Here is a 25,687-nt window from a genome sequence, read left to right as displayed (position 1 = left end):
TCCTGGCTGAATCCAGCACACCAGGACATTGATCTGTTGTCTTTTTTAGCTTTCATATGTACAATTTTTCTGAGTTTAGAAGATGTTCAGTTTTGGTTTATTCTCTGAAAATCTGTTTTTTAGGTTATCATCAAGAATATGGGTTGGAATCTCATCTCTCCTCTTGTTAGATGTATTTTCATGTATAAACAGGAAAATGATAAGCGAGAACACTGCCTGAAGATACTAGATCAGTTGTCACAGGTATGTTTTTGAAATACATGATTGTAATACAATAGTTGTAGGGAAGGGAGAGGTTCTAATTTTCCCTCTGATTTCCAAAAAACGCGAGGCATGAATACATGAGGTTCTTCTGTCCATTTCCTGTAACTTTAAAACTCATGGGCCAGTTTCAGCTGAAGTAGACACAGGCTTACTGTTCTCAGAGATAACTGACCTCTTAGAAATCTTGTGAAATTAGTAACTGTGCAAAACAGACACAGCATTACCCAGAAGAAAAAGACAGATAGAACTCATTAAGTTTTGGATAGCCAGCTGCTGCAGTCAGAGCAGCCAAAGCAGTACTGTCCCTTGTCTACTGCAGATACAGTATGACAGTGAGTACGTAATGATTCTGATGGAGTAGTAGGGGAAAAATGTTTTAATCTCTAGAAAACTAGTTCCTTTTCATTCATGTACTTAAAAAACAACTTGCAAGCTCTCTAGCTTGAGTTAAATTCACACTGAAGTTCTTTTCTCTCTAACCCTAAGGATTACTTTGCTAATGTACTTTGAGGTTTTTATAGACTATAGAAATCAAGTTTAGTGTCATTATTTAGTATTGCATGTTCTCAGCTTACATGAAAGTGTACAACATATACACTCTACAGAAGATGTTACTTGTAGGGAAGTACTGTTTCATACTTGTTTTTTGTAAAGATTATCTTGGATGGATCTGCTTTCTTGATGTTCAGGAACTTCTGTATGGAAGTTTGTATTGAGGCTGGTGATGAATCCTTTACCTTGTGACCATGGTGATTTAAAAAAAATATGGATTGTTCCTCTCCTGCAGCTGTGCAATCCGAAGGAACTTTTTTTGGGTTTACTTGAGCAGATTGAGCAGACGTCTGGAGAGCAAGTGTGCCAAACTGTCATGGTATTGCTTCAGCCTTTGCAGACAGGTAAGATGCCCTTTCTCACGTGATTTCCAAATTAAATTTTTGCATTTATCAAACTCATTTAGCCTTTGCTGAAATAGTTTCAGAATATGTCTGTCCTGCCAGGCTTTACAGTCTATTATATTCTGCAGAATAAAACAAGGTATAATTTTCATGCTTATATTTGCCTGTTAGAAAAAGATTTTAAGTGGGATTAATAGAATCAGTTGAAAAAGCAACATTGAGCTATTTTTCATCCTTTACAAGAATATGGTTCTGTGACAGCTATATATATAGAGAGATGTAAACCATTCATACTGTTATTACAGAAATAATTACATGGATTGTGAAATTCTTCATTATTTAACTTTTAAAATATAAAATTCCATATTTTCGTGGTAGAAAACTTTTATTTTTGATTGAAGCAGGTTGAAATATTTGGTTGGTTGGGGGGGGAAGCATTCTTCTGACTTACATATCATATCTAAAAATGTTGGGTTTGGACATCCACTAAGTAGGTAACAAGTAACAGTTTCTGGTTTTATATGCGAGATGAAATCAAGTGTCTTGTATCAAGTTTAAGTCTGTCTGTAGGAGTCTCTGAGATGTGTTATTGAATTATGTTAGAATTTAGCAAGAGAAGCTTTTTGGTAATAGAAAGTATGTGGTTTTTTGAATAGCCAGTCTATAGTCAGTCTACACTGAATGCAGTTTAAGTGGAGAGCCACTTGTGCTACTTCCTCAGCCTGGGAGCCCCTGTTGGTTCTGCCATGGAGTATGGAACGGTTCTGAGCTGCTTCAGGAAGAGCTCTCTCAGCAGAGGCTGAGCCTTTGCCTCTGGTTTTGCCAAGCATGGAAGGCATCAAGCAGTAAAGCAAGAATAAATAGTTTTTTCAGATCAGATAAATGAATATTACTTCACTTAGCCTAGTTCTAGAAAGATTTTTTCAGTTCTCATCGTGCATGACTGCTTTAAGATTTGTCATTCTCAAATGTATGATCTTCATAACCACAGCATGTTAAACTAGCTGATGATGCGTAGTCTTGCTGGCTTTGCTCATGTGATTTCAGGTATGAGTCCCTCTTCTTCCCTGAAACTAGAAGAGTTCTAATGTAGTCACATTGTTTTTCTTCATGTTTTCTTCTAGTAAGTAATAACTTAACGTCTCAAAATCTGTTCTCTCTTTCTGTCTCTCTCTTTCCTTTCCCCCAGTGCTTTTGAAACTTCAGAACAAGAAGGCCTACTCAGTGGGTTTATCTTTGGCCATGATTATGAATCAGCTTACTCCCTTACCTGTACCTTATACAAAAGAACAAATACAAGAAGATAAACTTGGTCTCTGTCAGTGTTGTAATGCAGTGGTGGAATTTGCTAAACCTTTTGTGAATGAAGTTGTTAAAAACACAGAAAAGTCGTCAGAGTACAATGACATGGAGCTGAAAGAAGAAATACTAAAATTGTGAGCATTTTATGTTAGTGTAATACATTACTATAACTGAATGAACAGTGGGTATTATTGCATAGGCAGTAAATAATCTTATTAGTGTTTTATAATGCTGCCAATTTCTATTAACTAATGTGATATTTTGAAAAAGAAAACCCTCTCATAAATATGCCTTACATTTATGAAGTGAGATAAGAAAGGAAATTTTTTCTTTTTTTTTTTTTTTTTAGCACAGATAGATAGTAAAGAAATAGTAGTCTCTGTGCTGTGAAGCTCTCTTGGTATTCTGCTTCGCAAATTTACAGCAGTGAGGGTAATCATATTCTGGAGGTGAAGTCAAAGGAATGCATCTCTACAGGAGATGTGCTTTTTTTAATTTTCCTTGTAACGTCAGGAGTAGCAGCAGCTAATATGAGTGTAGTCTTTATTCTTGGTCATCAATGACACTCTTATAGTCTGTATTTGTGACCTTATTGATGATTTAGTTTCATCCCTTTTTATTTCAGCTGTATGAAAAGCCTGAAATACCCATTACTGACAGCTCAGCTTGAGCAACTTGAAGGCATTGAAGAACATCCCTTTCGCCATTTTGCAACTGAAATTATAGTAAGTGCAGTCAAAATTAATCGGTGCTTGTAAAACCCGTGCTTTAGTTAGGAATTACCTATAATTTGTTCTAGAGCTCATTTTGCTTCCTTTATTGGTTAGTGGGATGACTTACGGGGCCTTGTGACATAATGCAGGTAGATAAAGGTCTAGAAGAGTTCCAGGTCCCATCTCTGGAAATTGCAGATCTTGCAGACAGTTTTGCTCCTTACAGACCGGTTTGGTGAATCAGCAGCTGCTACTTGGCTGTAACTGCTTCTTTGTCTTGGTGATGTATAAATTTATTAGAGTATCTAAAGAATTGTCTTTGCGGTATTACATCAAGGCAAAATCTGCATGTTACCTTTAATCCAGGTGTTACAGAGAGAGAAACTTCTAATGTGCCTAGTACAGCACCAGCTGACTGTTAAAGAATATTAAGTGAGGCCTGACTGCTGCTGCTGCTATAGCTGGAAATTCGGTGGGAACATGGCCACTCCATGCTACTGGTTCACCTGCTCTGGTTTTGAATGTTTTACATAGCAGCTGTGCTTTACTGGAGCAAGGTTATTGTGGGTATAGATAGTTTTATTTAAATTTGTAGAAAAACTAAGCCTTATAAGGAGATAGTCAGGTACAGTCCATGCTGATGTTGGAACACACAATAGTGTCTGTTTTCAGAAACAGGATGAGCCGTGATTAATGAAGTTACAGCAAGTAGAGCTGTGCTTTGTTTGTGTTTTTAATGTGGTAAAATTTCTCCTCTTGCACATACCCAGATGTAATGGCTTGACCCAAGCTGGCAGCTAAGGCCCCACTCACTCACTCACTCAGCACAGTTCCTCCAGCTATGGGAGGAAGATGGCTGAAATGGCTGTGAATTAAGAACTAGGGAGTTAGAAGGCAGACAGCTTTTTATATGACACAGTGCAGGAATTAGTCCTACAAGAGCAGAGAGAGTGGGTCAGGGTGTCACTTTCGGGGAGGGAATGGCACACTAAGACTTAATGAGTTTCAAGGGAAGACTTGAAGCCAGCTGGGATGAGGTAAGCACACATAAATATACTGTATATGTCTGCAAACGTGCATGCATGCAGAGGAGGTCTGGAAGTTGCCATGTGATGCAACTCTTTGTTTTCTAATTTGTGTATAAAAATCTTAAGCATTTTTGCACACAAATTTCTGTACCCAAATGTTAAGATTGTAAAGCAAAGCACACTGAGCAGTTAGTAAAATTTTGGTTGTTTTTCAACCATAGCTAAGCTTTCTATCCATGATCACATCCATCTTTTTTTCCCACAGCATGTCTCAGCATAGGATGGAGCTGCTGTGTGAATCAGTCGGGGCTGTGCAATGAGAGAGAACCTTGTCTCTGAGACCTTTACTTCACTTATTGCAGGACTTTTAGGGTGTGCAGTGAAGGAGACAGGAATTACCAGAAGATGATCCCATGGTTAAGATAGGTGAAGGGTGTTCTGGAAAATAGTCTTTTTAACCTGCCTCTCCTGTTGGGCACAGTCTGAAACCATGGTTTTTATGCTTTTTATGAACTACCTTTTCTTCACTTTCTCAATAAATTCACTTCTGCTACTTCTGGAATTGGGTAGTGAGCGCTGCAGTTAAGGTCAGCGAAGTCATGTTTTCACTATATGACATCTTGGGTAATCCTAATTTTCCAAAATGTGAGGTCCCAGATGTTCAGTTTGGACAACCCCAGAATAGCGAGTTAACCTTGGTCTCACTGTTTCTTCAGGATACCTACAACAGGAGTTACACTGCCCCCTGATCCACATGAATGTGGGGGGGGTGGAACCACAGGAGTATTTGTGAAGTACTCGCGTCTCGTCTTGTCTGTCACTGGAAAGAAAAGCCATACAGAGTGCTTCTGATTTCAAAGCAGGGATTGTCTTTAGCAGATAAACATTGATTAGTGAGCACAAAACAAAACACTGACTATTCTGTGATCTGAAATACAAAAGGTCCTGTGGCATAATGTGATGAGGAAGCTGTCATTCATAGCGCTGTGGATAAGGGAGCCAAGCTAGGGTTTTGCAGGGTGACTATTTTGTCTTTTGCTACCGTCGTAACACTCTTCTAACAGTATTTTTCCTGCAGGATCTTTTTTGTCTACGTGTATATACCATGAATACAAAATACTTATTAATTCATACACATGCTGTGTAAGAGAACTTACTGTAAATACAGTGAGAGGTTAAAGCTCTGAAACTGAGTTGGTGTACAGGTCTTTAAAAGGCAACTATAGGCAATCTGTCTTTGTTTTTTAGGACATTTTGTGGGATATAAGAGAATTGATACCATTAGTGTTTTTCCATCATAAAGGCCAAAGTCCACAATGGGAGAATCAGGAGTTTGCAGATATAGAGAAAAAGAATTCTGCGGATTCTTTGGCATGTCTGTCATATCTGATGTTTGTTCAGCATTTTGGTATTAATTGCTTTCCAGTGGTATATAGGTAAGAACCATTCTTCCTTGTTTATCGTTAGGCTGTACTTTGAAGATTCTTTCTGAGCAGAAGAAAACCCTTCGTTTGTGAATAGTTATGAATGAAAACTGTGTATTTAAGCAGTAGTGGTTTTATGTCAACTTTCATGCGTTCACATTTTATGTAGCTTATATACATAAGAACATACTCCAGTCCTGCAGATAACTCTACCATTATGGTTTAGTTTTAGATGAGCTGTCCTACCTGATTGGTAGATTAGTCACATGCTGAAAATTAACATGTATTACATTTTCAACTGCATATTCATGGACAGTTTCCACTTAAGAGTTACTAACAGCAATTTGACTTAATATTTTGTGTCTATTTTCAAATTATTAGTTTTCTAAGGATATTTTAATAATTTTTTTCAAAAAAAACCTAATCCTGCCATTTATTAACTATGTGCAAATGTATATGGCTTATGCAGTTTAATGTAAACCTAATTTTTCTCTCCAGCCCGTCATACCTTCTGCAGTGCAACATGACGCATATTGAAGTGCTGCTGAAAAGGTAGGGCTTATGGTACTTGGAGCTGGTATTGGTAGTGGGTGTGATCTTTCGTAGGAATTCATAGAATCAGAAGTCGAATATGCCAGGTGAGGTCAGAGGAGGCTTTGAGACCTGAGAGTCAAAATAGCAAGTTCCAAGATGGCTTCTTTTACTAAGAAGTATAAAATGTTGTCTAAAACATTTATTTATTGTTTTTAGCTTGTATAGTGATACCATTTTTAGAAAGTTTATTCTGAAAATGCCAAATTAAGGTCTTCTAAACACGTGCTGAATAATGAGAGTGGATGTTTACCTGTACTTCTGTAACAGTTTACGACTAGAGAAGACTGCCACAACAGTAATTATTTTAATGTATTCTGATCCGACATGCATCCTGATAAAGGTCAGGCTCTCTTAAGGAAACCAGACTTTTCTATGTATTGTGATTATTTCACCCTCCATAAGCAGCAGTGTTGACCAGATATTTTCTAGTGCTGGCATAGAAGGGACGTTTTCCATTATGACTCCTTACCATTTCCGGGCAAAATTTAAACAAAACTTCCTGGTTTCTTCAGTTTAGGATCTGCTGTGTTTTTATTAGACTTGCAGAACTGTGCAAACTAGGAGAAGTTGCATTTTCTTTGCTAATCAGTGCCTTGATACCTGTGAGATATGAGATGCTGCTTTTGAGCAATTATAAATATTGAGGGGAAAAAATATCATTTTTAACCCTAATGAGAGGAATCTAATTTTCAACTTTTAATCAGCCAGTTTATTCTAAAAATCTTGGAGAGTACAAAATAGAATGAAAATTGTTGAGGGACAAGTTCTTTTGATCTCTGTTCTAGTATTTCTTCTGAAATACCAACAGTGTCTTGTTAATTAACAAATTTGATGATGTTTCTTTTTCTAGAACAGAAGAATCTATGTTATCTAAAGGACTTGTAAGTTCTCTTTTAATCAAAATTCCGATGTTAGATTGTTTTATTTTTTTTCCTGTTTAAGTAATGGTAAATCACAGTTTCACTTTCTAAGAAAGGTACAAATGATAGTTCAGATAATAGTTTCAGAAACATTTTGAGGCTCCATTACGTATTCTTCAGTCTTACACATTATTGAAATTTACACATATGCAGGAATGTTTAAATTACCGTTGCTCCTTAGTCTGTAGCTCCTAGGAACTTGGGGTATGCGAATGAGCGTTTGTAGTGAAGGTGGTTTTAGCTGTGAAGTGTTAAGCCTGTTGATTAACGTCTCATCTGTGTGCAAGATGATGGCAGCTTTTTTTTTCTTTATCACCTGCAGGATCTGTTTGAGAGCTGTTTATTGAGAATGGAAGATAATAGCCTTCTCCATCAGTATTTAGAATTTGGAGATTTTATTAAAGTACCCCAGGTAATAAGAAGCAATGTACAGAAGTCCTTAAAGTTTGATTATAAATAATATCTAGCTGCCCTCTAGGTGTTTGAGAGAGGACATACTACTGAACCTTCATGCACGCGTATCATTAAATTGAAACCTTCAGTGCCTTGCTGTACAGGATGACTCTCTTTTCTGCCTGCTGCAGCATGAAGTTTCAGTGCCAATTAAAATACACTTAGTGTATGTACAGGCCACTGAGGCAGGTGGGCACTGATCTTAGCTAAAATATGATGCTTGCACATTTTTGCCTCTTCCTTGCAAACCTGCTGCTCGACTATATTCTCATTTGGACCCAACAATACAGGAACAGTAGTCTTGTGTTTCAGCCCTGGGATTTCAACCACTGAAGCTAACGTGAATTTCTCTGATGAGAGTCTTCTCATAGTCATGGTTTTGTGGGCTGTGTGGTTTTGGTTGGTTTGTGATTTGTTTGGGGGTTTTTTGATGACTGGATTTTAGTCAGTGTGATGTAATAATCTGTATGTAATTAGAAAATATGTTTTCTTCGTCCAACTGCAGGATTTGGTGAAAGTTATGACCCTGTGTCCCATAGAGCATCTGGTATGTAATGGGACCTACAGAATCAGTTAAGTGCTGAATTTATTTAATTAAAATTAATCTGATAACCTTTTTTTTTTCTTTAGAGAAAGAAAAGTTTAAATGTTTTGCAGTTGTTCATAGACAAGTTTGATGCAGAGGGAAAATACACATTATTCAGGTATGCATTGAAATACTGCAGATTGTGTAATAACAGCCTTATTGCATCTTAATTGTGTAGATACAATGATTTCTGCAGAGTTTCTGGTAAACCACATTAACTTTACTGTGTCAGTGTTCAGATAAATAATGAATTCCAGTTGCCTCATATAAAACCATCTGTCTCAGGTAAGCTAGTGTGTAAAGGTTACATAGTCATTATATTTTTCTGCATTTAAAACTCCCACTTAGTGAATAAGGCCGTAATGTCATCTAGGTTTGGACCTAACTATGTAGGCAGCTTTGAAGAGGTAACATCTTTATTTGTTTTGTTTGAAGGTGTTTACTGAAGACAAGCAACCACGCTGGTGTGGAAGGATACATTATTAAAAATATAAAAGATCAGATTCACTTGTCGTTAACGGTGAGGCTATTACCACTAAAATCCAAGTTGTCATCTCAAAATTCTATCAGCATTATGTTGAGAAAATTTTTGCCTTTTTATTTTTAACTGTTAGGGCCTTTTTTAAACCAGATTTGGTTCTCAAGGAGACTGTCTTTGTCAAATAGGACAATATAGTAAATTTATGCCTATTTTATGCTAGCATAATTATGGTAGAAAACGGTGAATTACTGCTTATTAGATCATAGTCTGTCCTGTATATTGAATCAGCAGGCGTGAAGATAATGATAATATGAAAACTGTTCCAAAAGGGGCTTGCACTAAAATTGACTACGTAAAAGTATATTCTGAAATTTCCTTACCAATTAATTTTCTGACTATGCTGCTTCAAAAATCTCATAATATACTTCTTGCATGTAGAGTTCCCATGCTGTAAAAAAGACAAATAATTTTTAAATTTCACCGTATGAATTGCAGTGTTCTGGCCTTGTTACAAAGAATTCTTCTGTAGACATAATGATCACAATTTCCTCTTGCTATCCAAGCGTTTCGTCTTAGTTTTTGTGCCCAGCTAGTCTTAATCTTTTCAGGTCCCTCATCTGATCTGACTCAACAGAGAGTTTCCCTTCTCGCCTCCTTAGCTAATCTCAGTTTTCCTTGCAATCCGTTTCTGGCCCTGTCCCGGTTTCCTCTCCCATCTCTTTTGCCCTGTGCCGCGATATCTCTTCCTCCAACCCTCCCCCTCTTTACCTGAGACAAGGACCGTGCAACCTCTCGCGCACTCAGTTCTGTTGTGCCGACATGACGTAGCCACGTAACTGCCGGCGAGAGGCGTGCTCCCTTGCTCTGGGAATGATGAGCACCAGTGCAGCGGGGCTCGGCCATCCTCACTGCGGAGGGAATTTTCAGTGGTCTTAGCTCCAAGGCTTAAAAAAGCTTCCGCTAAGCGAGAGGTGGTTTTCTGCTGGTTTGCCCCTCCTCACTTGATAATTTGTTGTAATTTACTGGAATTTTTGTGAAAATAGTGAGTGGTCTGTGATGCAAGGGGCTTCAGACAAATTATGTTCTGCCACTTCAAAACCTAGTGCTCTCCACCTTAGGCTTAAATGGTTCTACCTTCAGTCCTCTTCCCCCTCCCTCTTTCAGAAGGAAGTAACTGAAAGTCCTTCCTCCATCCAAGAGCCACAGAGGTGAAGGTATACTTCACCTGCAAGCAGTGCTGGGAATTGTGGGTTTAGGAGTATGTAAAGAAAACTTAACTAACCTGATCTTTAAAAAAAAAAAAGTCGACACTACTATTATGAAATGAGTAGAGTCTCTGATAAAGACAGCTAATTGTTCAATGCCTCAGTATAAAAAAGAGAGTGCCTAGTAAAATTTGCTAAATTTATGTAAATCAGTATTAATTGTATAGATGGTGAAGAGGTGGAGGATCCGCTCTGGTGAAACTGAAAAGAACAGCTTGGCCTGAAGAGCCCAAGTCGGGAGGGTTCTGAAGATGAGAACTAAGATGCTCAGAGGGCTGGAGCACCTCTCCTATGACGAAAGGCTGCGAGAACTGGGCTTGTTCAGCCTGGAGAAGAGGAGGCTCCGAGGAGACCTCATTGCAGCTTTCCAGTATCTGAAGGGGGGCCTACAAGGGTACTGGGAGAGGACTTTTTACAAGGGCCTGTAGTGATAGGACAAGGGGTAATGGGTACAAATTGAAATCAGGGAGGTTTAGATTAGATGTCAGGAAGAAATTCTTCACAGAGAGGGTGGTGAGGCACTGGCACAGGTTGCCCAGAGAAGCTGTGGATGCCCCATCCCTGGAAGTGTTCAAGGCCCGGCTGGATGTGGCTTTGAGCAACCTGGTCTAGGGGAAGGTGTCCCTGCCCATGGCAGGGGGGGTGGAACTAGATGATCTTTAAGGTCCCTTCCAACCCAAACCATTCTATGATTCTATGATTCTATGAGTCTGTACACCTCGGTCACATGCAGTAACTAGGAAAGGTTCCTTCCCCTGCTCGAGTCTTTCTTTTTGCTTTTCTGTTTTCCCCAAATTGCTGTTAAACTATTTAAGATTTATTTAAGATACCTTTAAGACTTCTATTTTGCACTCAGCTAAACTTTTTGTATCCTTTTTTTCCAAAAGGCATGTGACAACGTTTGGTTTACAGGACCTCACCTGCTCTCCCTTCTAGATTTAGTGCTTTTGCTTCCAGAAGGGGCTGAGACAGATCTTCTGCAAAACTCAGACAGGTGAGTTGTAATCACAGGTAGAGGCTTGTCTCCTTTTTTAAACATTTAAAAAGACTTCAAACCTCTCATTTTTCGTAAGGTACTACGCTGTCATGCAATTAATGATGTAACAGCATCACTGTACTTTAAGTTTTTTGAACTGGAAATGGGAATGATCGCTTATTTTGACCATCCTTTCAACTAACACTGTGTAGAAGAATGTCACAGTAGTATTACATTGATTTCAACAATAAGAAAGGAATTTCTTCCTCCATTCCCTGAGGATATAAGGCCTCAGATGTCAAATTACAGAGCTGATTTGCTAAAGCATTATTTCTTCGGGACTGTATGGTTTGTCAGCTTCCTGCAGCAGCAACTGGAGGAGCAAAAGAAACGTGGCATGTTGCCTTATGTGACACAGGGGAATAGCAATTATCAGGTAGTTTGTAGCACATAGCCTTTTTGACAGGCTGTTTCACAGATTGCTGCTGGGAATCCAGTATCGCATGCGTGGGAATACAGAGCCGCCTGAACAGCAAACACTTGCATTAAGTAATGTAAAGAAAACTGGAAGTGTCTCTGAAAATCCCCTCTATAAGATTACTCTCTTCCTACACGATGAGTAAAGGTTGGGATTGTAAGTCAGTAGGGTGATAGTGTCTGGGTGGACACATAACTACTTAAAACCCCAGATGTGTGATCTGTAATTGTAGTGTTTACCTGGAAAAAGCAACGAATAGTTTCTGCTAAAAAGTAAGGTAAAACAGAAGCAAAAAGTGTATTTTTAACAAGCACTCAAAATAAATATTCAGTACAGTAATAAACTATCACACTGGTTTCATATCAACTCTGGATCATCAGTGATGTGTACTGAAATTGTGTAATAAGGTTCTGTGTGTTCTCAGAGACCTTTTTCCCTCCCAACCGCCAATCTTCAACCTGCTGACAGTTCTCATCTTGCTTGGGAAGTGTCAACTGTTGTAACATGGAAATTATGCAAATGCACATGGAGAATAAGGAGGGGATTGGTGACAGCCAACATGGCTTCACTAAAGGCAAATCCTCCCTGACAAATTTGGTGGCCTTCTACAATGGGGTTACAATGTTGGTGGGTAAGGGAAGAGCAACTAAAGTCATCTGGACTTGTGCAAAGCATCTGACACTGTCCAGTATGACATCCTTGTTTGTAAATTGGGGAGACATGGATTTGACAGGTGGACCGCTTGGTGGATAAGGAATTGGTTGGATGGTCACACTCAGAGAGTGGTGGTCAATGGCTCCATGTCTGGGTGGAGACCGTGGAGTATTGTCACTTTAGTGCAGAGTAAATGGTAGGGAAAATAGCATTTAGCTATAGGCTGGAGCAGGCGAGGTGAGTTGAGCACCTCTTCAGTGATGACAGTATTATCAAGCTTTCTGTGTGAGAGCTTCTCACTTTGTCCCAGGCTGGAGAGGTGGGCCACTGCCAACCTCATGGAGTTCAACAAGGCCAAGAGCAAGGTCCTGCACCTGGGTTGGGGCAATCCCAAGCACAAGGACAGGCTGGGTGGGGAATGGAGGGAGAGCAGCCCTGGGGAGAAGGACTTGGGGGTACTGGTGGATGAAAAGCTGAACATGAGCCAGCCGTGTGTGCTGGCAGCCCAGAAAGCCAACCGTATCCTGGGCTGTATCCAGAGAAGTGTGGCCAGCAGGTCGAGGGAGGGGATTCTCCCCCTCTGCTCTCGTGAGACCCCACCTGGAATACTGCGTCCAGCACTGGAGCCAACATAAGGAGGCTATCGAGCAGTTGGAGTGAATCCAGAGGAGGCCACAAAGACGCTCAGAGGGCTGGAGCACCTCTGCTGTGGGGACAGGCTGAGAGAGTTGGGCTTGTTCAGCCTGGAGAAGAGAAGGCTCCGGGGAGACCTTATAGCACCTTCCAGTACCTGAAGGGGCTACAAGGAAGCTGGGGGGGACTTTTTACAAGGGCCTGTAGTGACAGGACAAGGGGTAATGGGTTTAAATTGAAAGTGGGGAGATTTAGATTAGATACCAGGAAAAAATTCTTCCTGGAGAGGGTGGTGAGGCACTGGGACAAGTTGCCCAGAGAAGCTGTGGATGCCCCATCCCTGGAAGTGTTCAAGGCCAGGCTGGATGAGGCTTTGAGCAACCTGGTCTAGTGGAAGGTGTCCCTGCCCATGGCAGGGGGGTTGGAACTGGATGGGCTTTAAGGTCCCTTCCAAACTAAACCATTCCAGGATTTTATGGACGTTCCTGCACACTGCTGCTCTAGACTAAGCTGTATGGCTCAACAGACGAGTGGTTGCATTTTGTACAAACATATTTTTGGGATGTCTGGCAAACGAACAGCTTAAAGTATTGTCCCTGTAATATGAATCTGTGTTCTAAATAAGTGTATTTTTATTTCACAGGATTATGGCATCACTAAATCTACTGAGATACTTAGTCATTAAGGATTGTGAAAGTGATAATCAAGTAAGTACTAATTGATTTGAAAATGATTGATTAGCTAAGGGCAGAGAGCTGGATTCATGTGAATGCTATCATCCTTGATTCAAAAAACATGTTTTTTGCTTTTTTGTTTTGCAATGGTCAGTAATTTGGAAGTTATGTTTTTATTAACTACATTAGGAGATATGTGATGTGTTATTTTATTCTAATGACATTTGATTGCAGTCATACTTAATTGTTAGTGTAAACAAGCTAATCCTTTTACCCTGCTTGATGAACTGTGGTCTATGTCTGTAATTTTAGACTATGTTAGCATAAAATAATGTCTTTATCAAGTATTCCCATGAGAAAAAATACGTGTTACTCTTGCATATTTATGTGGTGGTATCCCTCAAGCCTCCAAGTGAATTTCTTTATAATAACGATACACATTTTTGCAGTTCAAGATAGACATATTCTTCGTTAGGCAAAATAGGTTTTGTGCAATATACTAGAAGTTAATAGTGTTAAGATATCTCAGAAAGTATTTAATAATAATAATAATAACAATATTTAAATAGTGTTTAGCTGTACAAACCAGTATTCTGTATTTACAGCAACTGTGCAGCTGCATGCTGGGTACATGTTAAAAGCTTCTCTAGGTACGAGCATCCAAAACCTATTTGTTTGTAAGATGCATCTGCTGAAGTAACAAAGGAGTGGGCAGACCTATCAGATTTTCTGCTGCACGGCTTTGCTGGATACGCCCTAGAACGTTTTACACACAAAGGAAACCTGCCAGCCTAAACTGCCCACCACTGTACTTTACCTCTGGGTTTATTACAGGTACACCACTTCGCTTTCAGTCTGCCGGGCGGATGTCGAATGCAGACACTGCAGAAATACTCCACACATTTAAGCTTTGCAGTACATATTACAAACAGGTGAAACTGCCCTTACGTATTTTACCCACAGAATATTATGCTACCTCAGTTTAAAGCAGGATATTACAGCTTTAGTGGTAATCCCCACCTCTTCCTTCTCTGTTCAGCCCTTTTTTGTCTGAAGCAGTCAGCAACACTTGTTACTTCCAGCACAGACTTGTATGTTACCAAGAACAGTCCGAAATCGTGTGCTCAAAACCAGCACGGCAGTGCTCCACTACAACTGATGCGTAACCTTCCCTGTTCTGTTTGAACAGACTGGTGTGTGGACCGCCCTTGGCAAGATCGAGCAGAAGTTTTTAAAACCACTGCACGTAGGGCTCAATATGTCAAAAGTGCACTATGAAGCAGAAATTAAGAAGAAGAAAGAAAACAGAAGAGGTTAGTTGCTTTCTTTTTTTCTTAGTTTTGTTCATATTTAGAAACTTCGGAAATCCTTTAGAAAGGAAGAATTGGTGAGTGCTGTACAGATCATCTTTTATTCGTCTATTGACACTATTCCAAATTTCAAAGAAGAATTCAGTAGTTGCTCCATGTTATACTGATAATTTTCAGATTGGTCAGAAAAATCTGAACACGTGTCTCTCTCATGGCATTTGTAAACCTTACAGAAACCTGGTGGAAGGTTTGTCACAGGAAGATCTTCGAAGCTTGTTCTGCCTTTATGCTTTTGATTTTAAGGTTAGACAGGAGCACCGACGTCTCTCTGAAGATATAGTCCCTGGGCTTCATACTAGGTGGGGGGGGGTTAAGAGGAGAAGAAATGGTTCACGCAGTAAACAGGTGCTCTCTGAAAGCCTGAAGGAGTACGTCCTGGATTTCTGTAGTGTTTTAATCTGACACGGAATGATACTCTGCTGTGGGTTAAGCAGACACGTTCCGCAGGGTGTAATAGCTGTAGCTGCTTTAGGCCATCTTTGGGTATGTCAGGTTCTTTGTGGTTTCCAGTATAATTAAGACAGCCCAAGGAACTTGCTTCTGCTACCAAAAATGTGAGTATGGCCTTTTGCCTCTAGGCTTATCCTCTTCTGTTGCTGTAAACTACATGAGGCAGAGAAGGGAAATTTTTCTGTGGTTATTTTTCTAAAAAGAATCCTTTAAAATGAGTCAGGAAGCTTTTCCTTAAAGTCCCTCTTGCATCACTCTGCCTTTGACAAAGCAGAGAGATTTGAGATCAGGAGAGAACATCTAGCTCATAGTAGTAACTGGTTTAGCCTTTTTCCCCAGTGTATAATCTTTATAAGCATGACGCTGAATTTCAGATATATGGTCTTGAATGTCAGAGTTTTTCCCCTTAGTTTTCAGACTTATAGTTTTGCCTGCTGCGAGTAATCTGCCTGAAACAGAGAAGCCTGCAGCCTTTTCTTAATAAAACATGTATTTCATGTCTGGATTCATTAAGTCAAGCTAAGGAACCTTTACTATCCCTCTGGATGTGGAAATATTAAAAAATGATCAAAAAATGACCAGATTTAATATTTTGTTTTCCTTTTAAGGAGCATTTTAGCTACATAAAATTGTTCTGAGTTACAGATATTGCCTATTTAGTCATCTAATCATATGTGACATAGAAAGTGTGGACAGAGCATCCAACTGAAACTGTCCTTCCTCTTAAGGTCCAGCAGCTTCCATCCTGTGTTTGGTCAATCCCTAGGTATTTCGGTGTAGAAATGCTAATACGTTACATATTCTTTGCATTCTGAAAGCCATGTGAAACAGCAGCCTGATCTCTGACTGGTTGTTTTCTTCTACAGAGGGACACAGTTCTAACACAGTGTGTTCTGTAACTGTTAGTGGGGAAAAGATGCCTGCCATGACTACTGAAATGCAGCTTCAGGTGAGTTTGCATTTCCTTTGAAGCTATTCCAAAATACTGACATTTTCTTTTCAATCTGGAGACAAATACACATGTACAGTGGGTAAAAAAAAAAAAGAATTCTTCTAATAAAAATAACATTAATCTCTTTTGTTGTTTCAGGTTTTACACTCTGCTCTCTTCACATTTGATTTGATAGAAAGTGTTCTAGCTCGAGTAGAAGAACTCATTGAAGTGAAAATAAAAGCTGTAATGGATGAGAACAGTTCAGTCAGCTGATGTATTTGAATTTACATACTTCTTCTAAGGTCATTTTTACTATGGGACTTCAGCTGAAAAAAGGCTACCAGCCTTTAAAGAAGAGTAATTTAGAGTGGCCTCTAGAAGACTTGCATATGTGGCTCCTTGTATGTCTTGTTGCTGTTGCTTTTCATTGTCTTTTGCTACCGTTGTGTGCAGAGACTGCCTGTTTACTAAGTACTCCTCCTCAGAATTTGATGCTTTTTCTCAAGTTTAGAAACTAAGAACAAGGGGATTTTTTTGTTCTTACGCTGTGGCAAGGAGGTATGGTTGTACATTTATTTTTCTGTTCATTTTCAAAATTTGTTAGATAATAGTTGCTGACTGGTGTTGGGAATTACAAAGACATTTACAAAGTGACTGGAGAACCATTAATTAAAAAGCACTGTTTAAGCACAAGGTATTTTTATTGGCAGTTTTTAATGTTGACAAACAAGCTTGTCTATTTACAAACAGGACTGTAAGCTGTGGATAGCTAATAGTAGAAGCACTGTGGCAAATGAAACCAGGTTTCAAGAAAAGCACACCAACTTTGAGCCAAAGAAGATGTTAAAACTTAGTAACCCAGCAGGTAACACTTGTCTTTCAAACGCCGCTGTATAAGACTTCATACCTATACCTGTTTATGCATGGGAAACTTGTACGTTGGAATTGTTTTGATCATCCTTATCTTTAATGATTAAGTTTTCCTTAATAATATTAAATATTTTGGGAAATTATTACAAACAGATGAGCTCCTAAGTTCAGAATCAAGTAAAAAAATAAGGATGGCTTTTCTAGTGCAGTTAAACAGCTATTTTTTTTCTTGGAACGCACATCTGGTATGATGTATGCTATTTTTCAGTGCGTAGTTATTTAATATAAATTTTCATTCCAGTTGCATAAGTTGTATATACAGTCTTTTGAAATGTAACTATATTTTTAAGAACATTATATATATATATATATATTTCAAATGTAGCCACTCTATTTATGAATAAAACCCCCAAATACTAAATTAATTGCGGTGCCACTGGTACTCCTGAAGCATCTTCCAGGCTGGACTGTTTTCTATTATTTGGGCTTTTGTCACTGCCATTTTGTAACGAGCCTCATCTGCCTGTGGCTTGGAAGTTATCTTAGAGGAAAGAAAAATATTATGAGTAACACTCAGTAACTCTTAGGTAACAAAACATCTTATTTTTCAAATAGAACAGATGTAAAATTATTCAGCAGTGAAATTTGAATCATGGTTTCTGGAGCAGATACTCAGGAATGATGCACACAGAGGTGATGTGATGTATCCCTTCAGGTGCAAGACAACCGGTCCTGTCAGCATTGCATCTGGTTATCTGGACAGTATTGCAATAGGAGTTAGTTATGGTAGGTCAGGATTAGTTGGATGGTATTGCTCCCTTGGCCCTGTCTGTCACCCTGGGGCAAAAAAGTTCATATTTTGGGCCTTATACCAGTTAGGGATTCTTTAGCAAGAGGTGAGCTCATTAAACTGGCTTTGCACTGCAAAAGCAGTACGGTCATGGCAACAGACAGATTCGTGGTACATACTATCACCACTTCTTACAGCACTCTCGTGCGAAATCTAGTGTAACGTTCTGAGCAAGGAGGAAAGCAAATTCCAGTTGACAGTATCAGCAGTAATCCTAAAAGCTTTTTAGGTTAATGCTGTATTAAAAGACTGTGCTAGACATCAGTAGATTCCATAAAAAGTTTAAGTACAAAGTAAGTGTTTAACAGCTTCTGCCATATAAGCAAGATGCAGCTTACACACTTTTAAAACGGTGAATATGCTTAACTGGTTAATGCTTATTATTTTGAGATGCCCCCTTCAGGAAAGGATAAAATGTAAATTCATATTTGATTCCTAACATGTCATTCAACCTGCTCTCTCTAGTTTTGGTACATGGGATGCTGCTAATACTGTTTTTGTTAGTATCCAAGTTAAAATTTTCATGGAAAAATGTTCAGTAAATAGATTTAAGTAATGATGTGTTAATGCAGACAGGGTATGTTACAGACAGATTACACTCACTGAGCTGTAGAGGTAATACTCTAGTATGTGCATCATTAAAAATCCACAAGTAACTGGAGTTGTCAGGTTGGCATTTTTAAGCTGAAGTCATTACATATTTAGGGTTCAGGCTGGTTCTGCAGTAGAAGTGAAGACATCCTAACTGAACAGTGATGAGAGCTGAATTAGCTCTTACGTATCTAACTTGTCTTCGTAAATAAGAGGTTTCAAAGTTACCTTTAACAATAGTTTAAAAATTCAGCTAAAGCATCACAGTAACAGTTGTATCTCAATGTATTATGTGGATTGTGGTCAGTAAGACCCCAACGTTCCATTAAGGAAAAATAAGGAATGTATAGTTCTTGGCTTTTCCTAGCTAATACACTTCTGAGGAACTAATGTTTTTAAGTATATGCAACCAGGCTTACCTTAGCTATAGTTAGCATTAACTTCACAGTTTCAGCAGTATTATGAACTGGTATTATATGTAAATTACTGCCCAGGAACCTGCACATCAAAATAAATCAACGTTAAGTTTACTTTTAGAATGCGTATTTGATTTGTTATGCCACAAGACTTACAGCGTTCCCACCTGATGTGAACACCTTCTTGCCATGCCTTCACCACGAGTACATAGACTGCTTTCATCTTTAAAGAGAGCTGTTTGGATAGCCACCTGTCCCATTTGTGTCCCACGTGTCGAGGTGGGATTTGGACGGGCTCGTTTCTTTTCCCAGGGCTCTCTGACAAGCGGTGCTTTTAAAGCACGTGTACATCCAGAGGGACCTAAACCCTCTTCTGCTCTGTTGTTGAAGGCTTGTGTGTCCTCCCTGCCCGTGAAAAATGTTTTTCTATGGCTTTGGAAAGAACACAGGAAAGTATCTAAAAAACATGGTGCTAAAAAAAAACCCTCAGATTCTGAATGTCAGATGCAATTAAGATAATGGGATAATTCTGCAAAGAATTTCACGTAAAGATTTGTTTATTCAAACAACCTCAAATTCACTGTTGTTCTATAAATAATGTTACTCGTATGCATTCATTATTGAGAATGGAATCTGAAGATGTAAAATACTGGTACCAGCTGTCGTTCAGTGCAGCCATGAAGAGAGAGGTCAAAGCTTATGCAAGTGCAGCGCCTCTCCTTAAGTTGCTGTACCAGTGACAAAGGGTTAGCATTGCTGCCATTTTCTGCCATCGAGCTAAAACACGGTAGGGATTTAACAACAAAGAATGAGGAATTTTAAATAACCAAAAATTTGATGCAAACAAAGTGCCCAGCTGCTGAGGCTGAGGGGAAGAACTGCCACCTGCTCTTCCCCTCAGTCTGTTAGATGACTCGGAGCTGTTCGCATCATGACCCACGCCAGTTAGATAGCTGGGCTGGACGTGGCTGCCCGTCCTTCCGCTTAGCTAAAACTAGCGGCGCAGGTGCTGTCTTTCCCTGAGAGGAGATACTAGGGTTGCTGTTGAGTTTTGCTAAGATACGATACAGAAACTGGTCTCATTTACATTCAGGAATGAGGGAAGTAAAGAGATGCAACTTGGCTAACATCAGCAATGGGCCAAGCAAAGTGTGAGTGAGCAAAGAAACAACTGCATGTACTTACCTAGATCCACGAAAATCCGTTTCTATCAAAAATTTTGCTTTCTTTGCAGGTGTAAATTTAGTTTGTATTTTATTTGATCAGGGGGTAGAATACTGGCCATTAGAACATGTCTGCTTTTTCCTCTGAGGATTTTACAGGTTAACATACAGGTTTACTGAGGATGTTAGTGGGATGCTTATTTGAGCCATGATGATAGAGATTGCTTTTCTCCTACTTCCCCCATGACATACACAACCCTGCATAAAGCGTGTGTGGTGTTGAACAGCAATCCTGTGATGTTCTTCTTAATAATTAAAAAAAATCTGTCCCTAGTTGCAACAAAACCATAGATAAGCAGAAAGAAACGGTAATACAGGAAGACCCGAAAATACCAGGGGACATTGTTTTTTAATAAATCCAACAGGCGCCTTGTAATTTGAGAGAACATGGCACAAGTTTCAAACCGACCAATGCAAAAGCTCAGCCAGTGATTTACGTACAACAGCAGAACTCCAAGCTGCCAGGCAGTAACAAAACACCTGCATCTAACATATCATTGTGCCTTGTCAGCATCAATCTGGTATGGCCTGCAATGACCAAGCTATTATTTTTATTTTAATCAAGTTACTAACTTGCCAAATGGAATGTAGTTTCAAAGCAGCACATCTGTTAGCGGTCAACACGCACACAAAATTCAGTGTATGCAGTCGCAAAGCGGACCGAGAATTAGCACTGCCATCAGCTGAGTAACATGTTCTTCCTGAATGGTGGCAGAGCTTTTAAGACCTCTCAAGAAAATGTACGGAATTTTCACAAACGGATAATAGCTTTCCTACATTTCATCCCATACACTCTGCTACTCATCAGCATTTGGCAGTGGTCCCAGGATTTAACGAAACTGGTGCTAATTTCAGGGAGGTAAAGATCAAAGACTCCATCAGAACAGTGGCTTCTTTCATGTCAAGAGTGAAAATCAGCCGCGTTTAGGACTACAGCCCCTACCAGAAAATAATTTTGACCACAAGTGTGGGGCACAGTCTGATAACTGTTGTCAGCAAGAACGGACTGAAACATGCAAGTTTTCAGGCTTCATTAGAAATCACAGATAAAGTTTTAAACAAACCTTGTTGTAATGTCCAGCTTTATACTTTTGGTCTAAACTGACATTGATTATTTCAATTGTTCTAGCTCTATCACAGACACCGTTCCAAGTAAAGGGATTTTAAAAGCTGGTAAAGAATCTGTGCTTTACAATAAAAGCCTTTTCTCATGAAGGAAATTTGCCCCATCTGTTTCTGAAAATGGCTGTGATGCTGACAGCTCAGAAAATAGCCTAATCTTCCAGTTTAAGAGAAAACTTTAAAAACAATGATATTACACAGCCCTAAAGTGATTGGAAGGGATGTTGTTTGCTATGTTTTGAGGAACATCCCTTTTTGTTACCTATGTCAGATTGATTCACTCAGTATTCCCCTCATTTGCCATTAATAAACACATGGTTTACATGATTTTCCAGTGCATTACCAAAATTCATATTCTCCAAATCTAGACTGCTACTTCATTTCTTCCTAGCAATAAAAAATTTGGTTGGATGTTTAAATCATACCTTTTCTGAATCCTAAACATGACATTCCATTCTTCTGGTCCATGAAGAGGGGCTGACAAAACCAAAAAACTGTTCCGATGAATGTTTATGAACTTCTGTATTCTTCTGAAGAACTCCTCTTCCCCCGTCACAAGCAAGTCCTGAGTGTCTGCCAGGAGAAACGCAATACCTGTTGAAGAAGTGGATACAAATGGGTACCTTGTGGCAGTAAAGGGAATAAGTTCCCACCACAAACCAGGAAGCAGAATTCGTACTTGAACACTAGTTTGAAAGGCAATGGAACAAAACACAGGAATGAATGTACGCACCGTGACAGTGAGATGCAGTCACAAAATTTGGCCAGTGGTGACTAGTATTCTTAAGATAAAACTACAAACAGCTCGGAGGTTATTTTCGTCCTTAAGATGAAAAAATCCAACTGTTCAACCCACTCCAGGTACAGACATCTGAATGCCTTTGAAAAGCATCTGCTTCAGGAACAAGCAACCGCTACAATGGCATGAACTCAGGACAAATGCAAAGACTGGCTGAAGAGCTCAGCACATCCTGTTTCTAAATGAGAAAAATACACACACCTGTAACACCTTAAAAGTAAGCTAAACTGTCTACCGTGAAAAATGAAATTATAACCCCATCAACCAAGTTATTCTGAAAGGGAAATTGAAGAAGGATGAAGTTTAACAATTGGGGATACAAAAGACTAGGCCAATGTGTGCCTCCTTAATCCTTATAGTTCAGGAAAGCTTCAGCTTAAGGATCTTGTCTATCTGCCTAAAGCATCTTGTGCTAAAAAGGAAAGATACCTCATGTTTGCAGTTTCAGTGATTTCCTCGTCAAACCTGCTCCAAGAATCCTTTCCCTAACTCCTCTGCTACCACCATGTCTGCAAACTCAACTTGGAAGATGGAAGCCAAGGGTCTTGGTTCACACATGTTTACAGCCATGAATACTGAAAATCTTGATGGCTGTCCTACATGTTAGCGGCACTCAACGCATTTGCTCAGTTATAACAAGAATTTACTCAACCGTTCAGATGATGATCATCAAATCAAATATTCTACGATACATCCAAAAAAAGTAAAAAACAATGACAATGCTTCATCCTCAAAGTTCTGTGCTCCATCCTCTGATTTATGTGCAACCACAGCACAGGTCCTTCCACTGCTGCGCAACATTCCAACAAGGCAGCTTTTACTCTGTTTAGTGTAGCCTACAACAGGGCCTGATCTGGTACCTCAGTAGAGCTTATGAGTTTAAAAACATGAACTTCAAAGTACTGTACCAGAAAGAGAAAAAATCATGGATCCAATTTCCACTGATTCAGAGTATCGAACTCGGTGTTGTTGCCTTTGTAGAATCGTAGAAATTTCATGATCCTAAATAAATGTGAAAAGGTTATTTTTAAAATATGTTTTCAGTCTAAGTTCAAATATTTTTTATTCCACTTGCAATAAAAAAGTAGTAAAATGTTAATTAGACTTTTTCAGTTAATGAAATCTTGAAATATTTGCACTGGAAGTTATCGAACATTGAATGACAATTTTGCATGCATACCTTCCATTTGCCACAGGAAACTGTTGCATAATACATAAAGAAGCTCAAGCATTTTACAGTCTAAGATGTGCTAAAGGAGGATTTGCAGAAGTGAGGAACACAGAGTAGTGTGTTTCTATGACTCTGGTTAATTAGACTGCATTATTTTCACAGATGTCAGCATTTCATTTGGAAGACAGTTCAGCAAATCTGTATGGGACATGATTTTCTTTAAAGCTTTTTGACAGAATGCGATCCACTCAGGAAAACTAGAACACTGCACTATGCAACATAAACACCTACAGAATGGAGTGGGTTTGTATATATTTTTCAGCCTGCAAAAAGCATTTCTGCAGGATGTTCTATATGAGCTGCTCAAACACATTTTAAGGATTAAATCAATCCTTTTTAGCTAATAACATGTTCTTTAACCTACCCCTTTAAAATGTCACCAACCTCCCTGTGTAGTGAAGTATCAAGATTTAGTGGAAGAGTACAAAATAAAGTCAGGATAGCAAGTAAACCCTGAAGGAGAGAGTAACCAGGAATGTTACGCTTTCAATTGGTCTGTAAAGGGAACGCTCAGTGACAGATGCTTATGAGGTACAACTACAATTTTGGAAAACCTCTGCTTCAAAGCTGCTGCTGACAGCAAACTATTTAATGCACAAACATAAATAACAGCTGTAAGAAAAGGAAAGCTGCACAGGGACAAGAGAAAGCTCATAACCAAAACTGATACAGCACAATGCCTTTGTAAAAGAAAAGCCATCTTAGATTTGTATTCAGCTATTTCTGTACCTCTGCTCACTGGGCGTCCTTACAGCAGGTCTGAGTAGAGCTGGGGCTCTTACTGATAGGAGTGAGCTATGCTGGTACAGCTGATGAGATCACTGCCCTCTGATACCTCTCGCCATATTACGGATTAAATTGCTCTTGAAGCAGCTCCCAAACTAAACAGTTTACAGGCTGTCATTCCACGGAAAGTGGAGTAACAATAATAAGAACAGGGTTTAAACTAAGATGATTCAGGCATTACTTCAACACCCTTTTATACAGCAGAGATGGGGTGACAACCTCGTCAGACAAGCTAGCATCAGATATCCTTGCTTGTGAATCAAAGCCCTCTTGCTTCTAAATTCTCTCCAGCTGGCATGAAACCAGTCTCAGCTGCGGGAACTAATTACGAGCTCCTTGACATGCCCTCTCACTTTACTGAGGAGCACAGTCCAGGCTTCTGATCTTAACGGATATAAATACACATCGATGTCGGTAAGACTCACTATTTTAAACTGAATTGCACACTTACTAATAACTACCTCAATGTTGATGCTGAATAGTAAAAAATAAAGTGTTTAGGGAGAAATTCAGAAAACTGAAACAATTTCTGATGGGAGTGTTCATAGTGCTAATGGAAAGCAGCCTCAGTGCAGAGCACAAACGATGAGTCAGGAGGACAGTCTTAAAGCAGTGTAACTCAGAAGAGCAGGTGGCAAGAACACTAAATAGGTACAGAAATAATGAGGAAAAAACCAACTTACACAAAAAAAGAAGCAGTACTATAGTAGAAACAACTTTAGACTGTCACTTTTATCCTCAAAAAACTGTATCTATTGACACTGCATAAAATATTTCCACGTACAGAATATAGGAAATGCTTCTTTCAGTGCTGAGTGAGTCAGATGCTGCTCTTGACAAGTGGTACTGTACCTGCAGAGCTGTACTCATAATAACGGTCGTTATCCATCTTGCCTGTTCCTGCCCACCACTTTCCATCATCTTTTTCAAGGGTTTAATGGCTTTGCAGTGAAATCTCGGCTACCACCTTCCGAAAATCTTGGAAAAAGAAAGATGACAAGTATTACCTGCCAACTAAATGGGTGAAACATTTAAGGGACACAGATCCATTAATTCTACTCAATTCTCCAAAATGCATACAGGTGCCCACTAGCCCTACAGTAATTAAGATGGCAATTAGATACCTAAATGGCTTTAAAGAATCCACAACTGAGAGAGCTTCCTCTGTAAGGCGTAACAGGGAGAGCAACATAATGAATAAATGATGTCAGAAAAACATTCCTAAAAGCACTTAAAACGACTAAGGCACATCTGCCCTATTTTCAAAGGGCACTGCGAACCTTTTACACGAAAATAACTTTTTGGAAGGCTGCCCGGGCCTCCTGCCCAGCCTGGAGCGGCCCACCATGCCCTGGCTTGAGCACGAGCTCTTTTCACGTACCTTTTCACTTCACTCTTCTGGCAGTGCTCCTGGGGAGCCAGCTCGGCCGGCGTTTCTGTGTCAGTCATGCTCGTGCGGTGGAGCTGTGGACACTGAAGCTGCCCGGCCACAGCCTGAGGAGGTCTGGAGGCTGGGCCGGGCCTGCCCTCGTCTCCCCGAGTCGTCTGCCGGGGTCAGGGTGGCACTGCGTGCCGCGCCTGGGACCGAAAGCCAGTTTCCACGAAACCTTTGCGTCAGTTGGTTCCAAATAATGGTTTTAACGCGGCCTCCCCCAATTTTAAAAATCTGGAAAGGCGCTAAACCCACATCCCCGTGGCCCTGCG

General features: G+C 39.6%; 2 protein-coding genes across 2 annotated transcripts; one reads left to right on the top strand and one right to left on the bottom strand.

Annotated features, from left to right (window-relative positions):
* Positions 1–123: 123 nt before the first annotated feature.
* GLMN (glomulin, FKBP associated protein) lies at positions 124–16,368 on the top strand (the record flags this gene model as incomplete). Its single annotated transcript, XM_010156924.1, has 16 exons — positions 124–243; positions 1,052–1,160; positions 2,350–2,596; positions 3,088–3,187; positions 5,452–5,639; positions 6,126–6,179; positions 7,072–7,102; positions 7,464–7,553; positions 8,100–8,141; positions 8,225–8,298; positions 8,616–8,700; positions 10,814–10,920; positions 13,311–13,374; positions 14,531–14,654; positions 16,028–16,110; positions 16,252–16,368. Coding segments are annotated over 16 exons (1,635 nt in total), but the record flags the coding sequence as incomplete, so codon positions are not given.
* Positions 16,369–17,386: 1,018 nt separating this feature from the next.
* LOC104504553 (chromosome unknown open reading frame, human C1orf146) lies at positions 17,387–24,904 on the bottom strand. The gene is made up of 5 exons (XM_010156923.1): positions 24,836–24,904; positions 22,875–22,968; positions 21,593–21,761; positions 18,826–18,904; positions 17,387–17,506 (listed from the first exon to the last, which is right to left on the bottom strand). Exons 1-5 carry the CDS (start codon positions 24,902–24,904, stop codon positions 17,387–17,389), a joined length of 531 nt encoding a protein of 176 aa, XP_010155225.1.
* Positions 24,905–25,687: the final 783 nt, after the last annotated feature.

The sequence above is a fragment of the Eurypyga helias genome, unplaced genomic scaffold, assembly GCF_000690775.1.
Source record: "Eurypyga helias isolate BGI_N326 unplaced genomic scaffold, ASM69077v1 scaffold43538, whole genome shotgun sequence".
In the NCBI taxonomy this organism is placed as follows: Eukaryota; Metazoa; Chordata; class Aves; order Eurypygiformes; family Eurypygidae; genus Eurypyga; species Eurypyga helias.
The sequence above is the reverse complement of the archived record's forward strand: the minus strand, read 5'-3'. Positions and strand labels throughout refer to the sequence as shown.